At 33.7% G+C, this 11373-nt stretch overlaps 1 protein-coding gene and 1 non-coding gene across 9 annotated transcripts; both read left to right on the top strand.

The window, feature by feature from the left end:
- The first annotated feature begins 930 nt into the window (after positions 1-930).
- LOC113690872 (serine/threonine-protein kinase SRK2A-like) lies at positions 931-6164 on the top strand. Of its 8 annotated transcripts, none has more exons than XM_072050446.1 (10): positions 931-1692; positions 2465-2609; positions 2786-2883; positions 2993-3078; positions 3664-3719; positions 4699-4800; positions 4906-4959; positions 5028-5120; positions 5274-5320; positions 5878-6164. In XM_072050446.1, the coding sequence occupies exons 5-10, from the start codon at positions 3684-3686 to the stop codon at positions 5936-5938; spliced, it is 393 nt and encodes a 130-aa protein (XP_071906547.1). In that variant the 5' UTR covers positions 931-1692; positions 2465-2609; positions 2786-2883; positions 2993-3078; positions 3664-3683; the 3' UTR covers positions 5939-6164. The 8 variants fall into 8 exon arrangements, 7 of the variants coding, with proteins under 7 accessions (XP_071906547.1, XP_071906546.1, XP_071906545.1 ...); XM_072050445.1 differs by having other exon boundaries at positions 2465-2624; XM_072050444.1 differs by having other exon boundaries at positions 934-1692; positions 2465-2527.
- Positions 6165-7907: 1743 nt separating this feature from the next.
- LOC113691219 (small nucleolar RNA R71) lies at positions 7908-8015 on the top strand. Its single transcript, XR_003448629.1, has one exon. It is a non-coding gene; the product is annotated as a small nucleolar RNA R71 (small nucleolar RNA).
- Positions 8016-11373: the final 3358 nt, after the last annotated feature.

The following is an 11373-nucleotide window of genomic DNA, read 5'->3' as shown; positions in this document are numbered from 1 at the left end:
ATGGGAAATTACTGATTAACATAGTTTGAAAATAATGGAAGAGAATAATAAAATTTAATATGAAATTAAGTAAAAATCTTGACAATTCCATGACTGAAATTTGTTATGTATTACAATTTACAGTAATCAAATTGTTTATAGTTTATGAATCAGTACATGTGTCAAATAGATTTAGTGTTTCATGCATGTATTAGTAAACCATTTTGGTTATTTGATCAACTAGTTTATTATTAACTAGTAAACCAATTGGATGACTGGAGTATATTATTAATTACATAGCCACATTGTTTATGGTTTATGAATCGGTGCTTGTACCAAAAACATTTAGTGTGTCACGCATGTATTAGCAAACTATTTTGGTTATTTGATCAACTAAACAGTATTGTTAGGTCTTGTCAAACCATAATTCGTACATAATTAATAAAATTATTAAATTAATACCAAAAATATTTACATCGAAAGATTTTTTTGAATCATAAACATATTTTTAATAAGCTTTTTAGTTTTTGGACATTAATTTTTTGTAGAGATAAAAAAAACCTGTGTTAGTAAACAACATTATCAAAAAACACTAAATTTTCATATTCTAAAGTTTTAATGCAACAAATAAAGTTTTAATAGAACTTATGAGCTAAAAACTCAAATTAATAAACAACTTTAATTACACAAAGATAGAGAAAAGAAAAAGAGATATACTAGAGAAGGCGTTGTTTTTGTAAAGAAAGGTCCAAATAGTTAGTACAAAAGTCACTTGAAAGCGTTATTTTTTGGCTGAAGCTAAAATGGAAGTGGGAAGCTCAAAATTGGAGTAGAGGCGGGGGAAGCTGAAATTTGGAGTACCGGCGGGGGAAGCTAAAATTGAACAAAATTGAACGAGTAGAGATGGGTAAACAAAAGAAGTAGAAACGACGTCATTTTAGCAAGAGTTAAACAAAAACACCTATAACACTTGGAAAAATTTCGGACATCATTTTAGCAAGACGTTCATCGCGACATCTCCAAGAACTCTCGCCAACCCTACGCTGTCTCTAGGTCCGCCGGCCACCAGACATGCATCGAGTCTTGGGGTGCTTGTCTCGCTGTTTCCCGTATCTCTCGTGTTCCTGGCGGTGGCACTCACTGTGCTGGCCAGGGTGCCTATGGCAACATGTGCTGCGGCGACCGCATGTTTGCTCCGACCAAGATCTGGCACCGTTGGCACCGCAGGTCCCAGTTAACAAGAAATGGTATGCCGTGGTTTCTGCCATCGCCGCCTCTGCAGTGCCTTCCCTTGTCATGGCCCGCAGCCACCGGATCGAGTCTGTCCTGCAAATCCCCTGTGTGATCTCCGATTCTGCTGAGGCCATGGAGAAAACCTCCAATGCTATCAGTCTTCTCAAGAAAATTGGGGCTTACCTTGATGCTGAGAAGGCTAAGGACAGCTAGGCTATCCGCCCAGGAAAGGGTAAGATGTGTAACAGCCACTACATCTGCAGGAAAGTCCTCTGGTTGTGTATGGTATTGAGGGGGCTAAGCTCGTGAAGGCCTTTCGCAACATTCCTGGAGTCGATATGGCCCATGTGGACCAATTGAATTTGTTGAAACTTGCCCTGGGAGATCACATTAGGAGGTTTATTGTTTGGACGAAATCAGCATTTGAGAAATTGGATGAGATTTACAGGTCATTTGATAGAGGATTAAAGCAGTCATCTGGTAAACTTGAGATATTAAAGCATTTCTATAATCTTAAGATATTAACTATATTTGTCAGGCTGCTATTTGAGCTGCAAATTTCTTTTGCATCTGTTACATAGAAACTTTCTTCAAGTGAAGAACATTTAACTATTGAACTTTGATAAAGATATGAGTAGGATAAGGGCGAATATATACATCAACACTGAAAAGCCGGTATTCATTGCATGCAGTCTTCTGGCATCTTAATTTCCATGCCTTGATTGTTAAAATAGTTTGGTTTTACTCTTCTTGCGTTGTTATTAAGATAGTTTGGTTTTACTCTTCTTGTGTTGTTGTTAAGTGGTTAAGTCTATGGCAACCTAGAGATTCTTATGTTATATCTATAGCAAATCCCCGTGTTGGCCACTCTATGCAGAAAAGATAGTTTCCATGAAAGTACAAGTTGTGTGCTTTGACTCTTTAGAGGATTGATTGGGACTTGAAATAATGGACATGATGTGTATTAGCGTTCTGCATATGCAACAGTGCTCATAAGCTGTTTTATTACTTTGAATCTGATACAATTGGCTGCCAATTATGCTTCTAAATGGCATTCTATTAGCTCGTATCCATTATGTGTAACATTCTTTTGCAATTTGTGGTGGCTGCCTATGGTTCTCATCAATTTTGTTGGCCTGGGTTATAAATGAATGATGGGGCTCAAATCTTTCCTTGTCGAAACTGCTATAGTTATTATGATTTTCTTCTATATTTGTTCAAGGAGTTGACATGTAAAATTTTTTTTAAAAAGGTGTTGACATGTATGATGAATCTTGTTAACGGATGCTGAGGAAGTTAAGTAAACAGCTGAATGGTGAGGATTGGATGTGGAACAACCTAAATACCTTGTGCTGGGCAATAGGATCTATATTAGGATCAATGATCGAGGAACAAGTGTATTGCTTTATGCTGTATATTTTTCCTGTTTTTTTAGTCTGTCTTCGCTGAGTGACTATTTTCTGGCTTCTTTCTACTTAGAATGAGACCTTGTGTTTGGATAACTTTCAGTTTTGTGGTTCTTTTTCTTTTTCACCATTTTCTTACTTTTATTTTTTTGCATCAACTGTGGCAGGAAAACAGATTTCTTGTGATGGTGATACGTGATTTGTTAAACCTTTGTGAGATTACAAAAGGCAAAGACAACAAAGCAGTTATTGCAAGTAATATAATGTGAGATGTTAAACTGCATTTTCATTCTGATAGAGTAGGTAGCAGTAACTAGGCATTCTTATGTGATAACTTTATCTCAGTTAACTATTTGCAAATGAAATTTATTTAGGCAAATGACCGTGAACTCCAGTTTTCCGTGGTTGATGGTGTTTTCAAGAAGTTTGAAGGAAAATGGTCTGTCAAATCTGGTAAAAGGTAAATTCTGGTGTAACATATTTTGCATCTCCTTCCTGGTGATGTGTGTTTCTGAGGATGATTAAAGACTCAAGTATCATTTGGTTCTTAACATTTTTGGCAATCCATGCTGGTTATCCATCTCAACTATTGCATGAAAATGTAGCCTCTTTAGTTTTGGAGTCTTTATTCAACTAAAATGATATTGTTTACCTTTACATAGCACTGGTAAACATCTTTAGTGCCGAGACTATTGTCTACTGCTTTAATGCCTAAAGGAGTCAGATTTTGTCTACAGCCAAAGTGCATTTCCAAATAATTTTGGACATTTTTAGACTAACTCGAGGCACTAAATAGTTATAATATTATTAAAGCAATGCCTAGTTTTAATTGTACATAGTTTTAATTGCAGAAAATGATGTAAAAAATTTAATAACTGGATTTGTCAAACATTTGAGGTTGTAAGGGTATTTTCTTTTTTGCTTTCAGATAGTCTAAGTAATCAATGGTTGAATGTTCTTGCACTTGATTAATTTTGTTGCAGAAACTCTCTACTTTGCAATGATGTCTACTATTTTCTAACATTTTTTAGTTTGACAATGGCAGTAGTAGCATAAAAGAGTACCATGTTCGAGGCTTTGCAGTTTCCCCCTGATTCTTGCGTTAGTCAAATCAGATCTGTCAAAATCTTCATCAAGTTTTATCAATCTGCTATATTGAGAAGAATCAAAGTTGTGATGATTAACAAGGATCTTGACAAGTAACAAAATTCTAGGACTTCTTTTTGTGTGCCTAAGATGTTGTCAAATTTAATTGTTTGATGGTCATATTTTGATCAGCTATTGATTTGTTAAATTAAGTGGTGTTTATTAGATCAGCTATTAAATTAGGTGGAGTTCAAGGATGAACACTATCACACACATGAGTTTTCTTGATGAATGGATTCACCTTGTCAAATTTATCTTTTTGAAACTGGTTGGTTCCTTGAACTTTGTGACTGTTTAGCTTTTCAAATTGTAGAAAACCTATGATCTAGACCTTAGTTTCTGTGCCCTTCTGACCCTAGGAATCCATATTCCAGTTTCCTTATCCTGCATCGAGCCTCCAATGATGAAGAGTCTAGCTATAAAATTGATAAACGCCTATAAAGTATATATTTTCCATTATATAAGCAGCGAATGTCCTAATAATTGGAGTTAGATTTTGGAAGAAATAACAGCATTTTTAGAGGTGGGGACACCTAGGAAAATTTGTGTGTTATTATCTAGAAGTAGTCCCATTCCTCAAGGTCTGAGTAAAGCAAGTTAAAGTAGCGACATGTACTGCTTTTTCATGCTTAATATAAGTCGTACAGGAAGACATTTTTATTCGGCCGAAGTTGGTTGCTAATCGGTAGTTCAAGACTTTGGCACTTAGATTACACTTTTTCTAGAGGGAATGGAATGGATCTTGTTTTCGGCTTCAATTAAATAGAAAAGAGCGCTGTCTTCGAGGTCATAGATGAGAGCTGACAAGATAGAAAATGGAACTATATTATGAATCAAGATGAGAAACTATTGTTTGTACTTTCAACTTCCTTAGTGGGAGATGTTTGTGATAAAAATCATAGAGCCATGTTTTGAAGCATACTTTTGTCTGCAGGTCGTGCTAACTCCGACACATTTAGCTATTGTGATGGAATATGCTGCTGGTGGAGAGCTCCTTGCAAAAATTTGTAGTGCTGGTGCATTCAATGAAGATGAGGTGTAAACACATGCAAAATATATTTCGTTTGCCTTGATCTCATTTTCTTTTGGCATTGATTTTATAGAGAGATACTTATGGGACTTTCTTATTGTTAAAACGCAGGCTCGCTTTTTCTTTCAGCAGCTAATATCTGGTGTTAGTTACTGTCATTCAATGGTGAGATATTAGAACTATTTATTCTTTTTGAGTCCTCTTATTATTATCTCATTGTTCTCTCAATGCAGGAAATCTGTCACAGGGACTTGAAGCTGGAAAACACACTTTTGGATGGGAGTCCAACACCACGTCTTAAAATATGTGATTTTGGTTATTCTAAGGTTACAAATCTTTGCATTTGGAATTAAAAAAAATTGTGATTCAATTGACTTCATATTTTTTTTGTGGATAATTTGAAATTTTGTTGGTTTCTGGCATTTACTTGCGGTCCGGTTTGTTGCGCTCACAACCCAAATCGGCAATTGGAACACCAGCATATATTGCACCTGAGGTCCTGTCAAGGAAGGAATATGATGGGAAGGTCTGTATCATCAAAATTCTTGAAGAATTTACAGAGATTCTCTCCCTCTGAGCATTAGTTTCCTCTTCTAGTTAACTCTTCACTGTGATAGTATAATGGAATTTCCTCCCTTTTGCTGTGATATGGTATTACTAGATCAACTAGTATCCCCAACTTGCATCCAAACATAGTCAAAAGTAGTAGTACTGTTTCTTCTAAATCAGCAATATGGCCCTTGTCTCAAGTATCTTGTAAACTTTGTGCTAGTGGTTATGCTTGTTCAGTTCATTTCTTCCTGCTTAACAGGCAGGCACTGCTGCCTGCTTTCTGCTTATTAAATAGTTTTGTCTCAAGAAGGTCTTCATTCATTTTATAATTGCTGTCTATTTTCTAGATTGCGGATGTATGGTCCTGTGGTGTGACATTGTACGTGACGTTGGTGGGAGCTTATCATATTGACTTAATTGGATTTTTGTTCAGTATGACTATTCATTCAAATTCAATAGTGTATGCTTGAAATGGCATATATTTTGACTGAAATCGATTTTAATGCATATGATACTTTTCTTTCAATGCAGTACAATGCTATTAAATGCTCTTAAGGAGTTGAAAAAGGTTGGCTTTTGGATATGCTCATGAAGATGACTTCAGTTTGACACAGATTGCTGCTTTAGTGCCTGTTTGATAACATAAAAAAGTGCTGAAACTGAATTCATTCAGACATTCAGATGTTGTGGGTGTTTGATAAATAAAAATTCACCTGCTGAACTTATTAAGTGGTGCTGAATTTGTATGTATTTTTTTCAGCACAAGAATCGTAGCTGAATGCTTAATTTGATAAGAATCAAGAGATTTATTTCAACTACTTTATCTTATCTACCAAATATATCCCTATTTGTTAATTACATTCAAAATTCTTATCTAATTAAACAACCTAATATTCCCTATTCAAAATCCTTATCTAATTAGACAAAACAACTTGACATTCTCTATTCAAAAATTTTTTTTAACAATAGTATTTTTTTTGCAGTAATTTTCATCCACAAATATTTTTATTTTGATATATTTTTTTTTGTGCAGATAAATATTATTTATGTGATGCAGCTTATGCACACACACGTGGCTTTATGACACCATATCGAAATATTAGATATTGGTTGTCTGATTTTCGAAATGCTTCTCGTCCAATATCAAAAGAAGAACGCTTTAACCAAACACATGCAAGATTGAGAAATGTAATTGAACGTGCTTTTGGAGTATTAAAAGCTTGTTTTCCCATTCTCAAAATGATGAAATCATACCCTTTTCTCACACAAATAAACATTGTCATTGTATGCATTGCTCTTCACAATCATTGTCATTTTCATACCTAACAATTTTAAGTTAATTAAATCATAAGTTCTATTTTCTTTTTGGATTAAAAGATAAAAGGGCAAAATTGTACAATTTAGCTTATTAAGCATTAAGTTATGAATATTTATCAAACACTATAAATAGGTTCAGCATTAAGATTCAGATATTCATATATCTCTTTTCAGTGCTTAAAATTCAGCAAATTAATTATTTCAGTATTCAGCATTCAGAATTCAGAATTCAGAATTCAGATTCAGTGTTATCAAACAGAGCCTTAGTCTATGTTTTTGTTTGGAAAGAGTACTTTGCTTTTTTGGATGCGTAATGGCTGTTACTAGTTGAACTGATGTGAATTTAGTACTTTATTGTTTGGATGGATAATGGCTGTTAGTACTTGAGCTAATGTGGGCTTTGGAACCCATTTTGGTTAATGTGTGTTGTGATGAATTTAGAGATGTTTATAACCATATATATATTTGAGGGTTCATTGTACATTAATTACTATCGTTTTTTGCATTAGTCGAGCCACAATTTTCTGCTATGGTTGTTGAAAATGCAATAGAATTGTAGCTCTTGTAGACAAAGTTGTAAGTTCACTAAGTGACGATTATTCTTGTCACAGAATACTAGGAGTGAGAGTGACAAGTTCAAGTCGTCACTGTGCGCGTTCAAATTTGTAACGACTTCTGCTATCTTTTATGACAAAAAAATTTTGGAAACAGTGACAAGAAACTTCGTCACAGAATACTATTCTTTAGTGACGACTTAGTCTTCGTCATTAAATAATAATATTTAGTGACGACTTTGTAGAGGTTGTCACACGTACCCATTTGTGACATAGAATTAGTGACAACGATGTGACAATGGAAAAAGTCGTCACTATACTCATATAATGGCGACTTTCTAATTTTTAGTGATGACTTTCTATTGTCACAAAAGGCCAAATTTCTTGTAGTGCATGTACATTAGAAGAAGAACTTTGATCATATCCGGTTTGTTTATTTAACACCTTCATCATATTACTCATTTGAGCACTAAGCATGTTTATGGTATCCATTTTAATCATACCTGCTTGGTGTCTTGGATTACCTCTTTCATTGGCCCATTGATAATTATTGACCGCCATTTCTTTAATTAAACTTTGAATTTTTTGGGGTAATTTTGCCATCAAGACTCCACATGTAGCTGCATCAATGGTCATTTTGGTAGAAAATGATAAATCATTATAGAAGTTTTGTACGATTAGCGAATCGAAAAGTCCATGGTATGGATATTTCTGAAACAAATCTCTAAAACTTTCCCATACTTCATATAATAATTCACCATTCAATTGACTAAAATTAGTAATATCCATTTTAAACTTAGCCATTTTGCCCGGTGAAAAATACTTATTCAAAAATGTTCTAGACAAATTATCCCAAGTGGTGAAAGTATTAGGGGGCATGAGAATGTAGCCAAATTTTAGTCTTATCCCTTAATGAAAATGGAAACAATCTTAGCCTTATTACATCCTCACTAACTTCATTCATTTTAATAGTGTCGCAAATCTCCAAAAATGTGGCTAAATATACGTTAGGATCCTCTACGGCATTATCTCCAAATTGCGATTGTTGCACCATTTGGATTAATGATGGTTTAATTTCAAAATTTTTAGTGTTTACAGTCGGCCATGCTATACTTGTTTGAGATTCTTGGGTTTCCGGTAGAGCAAAATTCCTAAGAGCTCGCCTATTTGCTTCGTTTTCTGTCATTTCTTCTTCAAAAGGTAGCTCTATCGTGATTCCCTCTATTTGTTGTCCAACATCTTCTTCTTCTTGTTGCGGTGTATGCCTTCTTTATCTATATAGTGTTCTTTCAATTTCCAGATCAAAAGGTGCGACTACCCAGAAAATCCGGTACATATACTACAAAAAAAAAAAGAAATTATGTAGTAATTAATTCACAAAAACTAATAAAAATTCTAACTTAACTAGAAACAAAGTTTAACTAACTAATATAGAGAATGTCTAAATTAATCAAGCTTATTAGACCCTACTATTACTGCTCTCCGGCAACGGCGCCAAAAACTTGATGGGTTTTTGATATAAGTACAAGTTTAATTCCGAATTATACCCGTTTTACTGCAAGCATACAGGTCCAGCTAGTAGTTTAGGGTATACCCCCTTACTTACTCTATTATTTAGACTAATAATCAACTTAAGCAAGAGAAGTTATAATTATTACTATCTAACTAATCCTAACCAGATATTTGCAAGGTAATAATGGAGAAAATTCACTAAATACTTGAGTTTAGGGACATAGATTCCACTTATGGCATCAAAGATAGAAATAAATAGATTTACCTCTTATTACAATTCTTATTTAACTAGGGATTCATTTCCAATATTACCAAATCTCATTCTCATGATAAAATGGCATAAATTAGACTAGTTTTCCCTATTCCCATGGTGAATAAATAAGTCTACTCTTGTTTACTTCATGAAATGTAAGTTTAATCTACTTAAGTGTATTTCTAATCTCATGAGTCTACAACTTAATCTCTATTTATGTTGTTCCATCATTATATCTAACTTTCATTGAATAAAAATAACTATAAGCTTGTTATTGGTGATAAAGTAATAACAAGTGATAAGCATGCACAAATAAACAAATTAATACAAGATGTAATAAGTATAAATCACATTCACTTCATATCAATTAGTCATAAGGTTCATCTACTCCCTAAATCTAGAAATTTAGCTACTCATATAAGATATAACAAGAAAGAACATGATTTCATTGTATGAACAGATATTGAATCACAAGTAAAAAATAGATAAAGAAAGTTTAGCCAAAATAATGAAAAAGCTTCTAATAATCCTCAATTTCTTCAACAAAATGAGTGTACAATGAAGTCTCCAACTATTCTCACAAAAGTTCTAATTAGAGAGAACAAGACAAGACTCACTACTAAGTTCTAATGATAAAATATAATAATCTGCTCTATAATATCCTCTACTCTTTCTTTTCTAATGATTCTAACATCTCTAATTGTTAAGAGAGTTAAAAAATGATTTTTGGATAAGACATAAAACTTCTCTTCTCTTCCTTTTGGAGTCTGAATCATATGCATCCCAAATTCTTTTCTGAAATATAGCTGAAAAGTAGTGTGAAAATAGAGCAAGTAACTGAGTAAATTGCAGAAATTAGGCTACAATATGCGATTAAGAAATATGCGACTACATGTCGCATTTTCAAGTGTCACGTATTCACTTCTATGTATTTAGCTTCATTTCAACTATTATTTTCTCCATGATGAAGGCCGAACTAGATCTTGTGCAAGAAAGTTGTATTCCTTTGAGTTAGATTTCTAATGCTTCAAGAATCATCCAATTTGGAGTTCTGTGAACTGAGAAATGACCAAAATAGCCTCGACTGATCAATCCTCTGTTTCAGCTCTCGACCGTGCAGATGAGCTTCTGTATTTTAACTTTTTAACAATGAAAAGGACTGAACTGGATTTCAATGTCTTCATATTAAATATAGATCTATCTCTTAGGTTCAACATGATTAAGAACGTGAGCTAACATGGCAAACATCCTCAATCACACAGAGTTCCATGCAAGACAATGTCACGTTGACAACATTTCCAGGTAAAAGAACATGAACAAAAATGTTACATTGTCATCAACCAAGGATCAAAGGCAGCATAGGCAACTTAAATGAATGTAACTATACACAACCAGAATCGATGTGAAAATGTCAACTATAACAACTTTATTGGTGAAATTTTGACCTATAATTGCATCTGTTATGTACGCAAAACTAAGGCAGCTTAGTTATGAGAAAGACGCGTAGAGAAAGAAAGAACGTTAGCATGATTAGAAACAAAAGTTATAAACAAACAATCCATGTAAGCCAAATATTAACATCATCAATATCCCAATCTATCTCTCTCCATCTCAAGCTCTCTCAAATCTCTAACCAAAAGTGTTCATCACTTGCTCGTTCATCCTGAACTTCAAAAGTTCTATCATTGGTTAGGTTATCTCATAATCATTGTTTCATAATCACAAGACAAGAATCTCAAACCAGTAATTGAAGAAAAAATAAATCAGAATACCGTTGTTTCATTAATTAGCAAAGGAAAGGTTGCAATTTTTAAGATCAAGTTAGCAAAATAATGCAATTCTTATATAGATGGCGCGTGTACAGATGCAGAGCCACCCTTTAGTATATTATCAGAGTAAAGAAGGATCACAATTTATCTTTTATCTTTCTCTGAATGATCAATATTTACACATCCAAACTATGGTGGTTGGTTCTATGGCTAATGTATAAGCAACATTCTTATAACAAAAACTACAAACAAATGCGAGTCAAATGGCCTGGGATTGGAATAATAACGGAATTCAATGTTTTTTTTTGTCGGAATTCAAGTTAATAGAACACAACAATATAAAAGAATTCATTTAGGAATCCATCTTCCTCATTCCTTGTACTCCAACAATAAATTAACGAATCCGTCTTCCTCATTCCTTGTACTCCAACAATAAATTTATGACTTCCCATTAAAATTATTCAGGATATATAGTTACTAGTTGACATCAAGAAGCCTAATCAACAATAGCGGATGCTTATAGAAATAAAGGCCATGATGCAAACATCTAGACATTTTACATGGGATGATAAATTAACCAAGCAATTAATTAATAGTTAAATTAATGCCACGAGTATACCAT

The sequence above is a fragment of the Coffea arabica genome, chromosome 5c (genome assembly GCF_036785885.1).
Source record: "Coffea arabica cultivar ET-39 chromosome 5c, Coffea Arabica ET-39 HiFi, whole genome shotgun sequence".
Lineage (NCBI taxonomy): Eukaryota > Viridiplantae > Streptophyta > Magnoliopsida > Gentianales > Rubiaceae > Coffea > Coffea arabica.
This window is presented reverse-complemented; position numbering and strand designations above follow the sequence as displayed.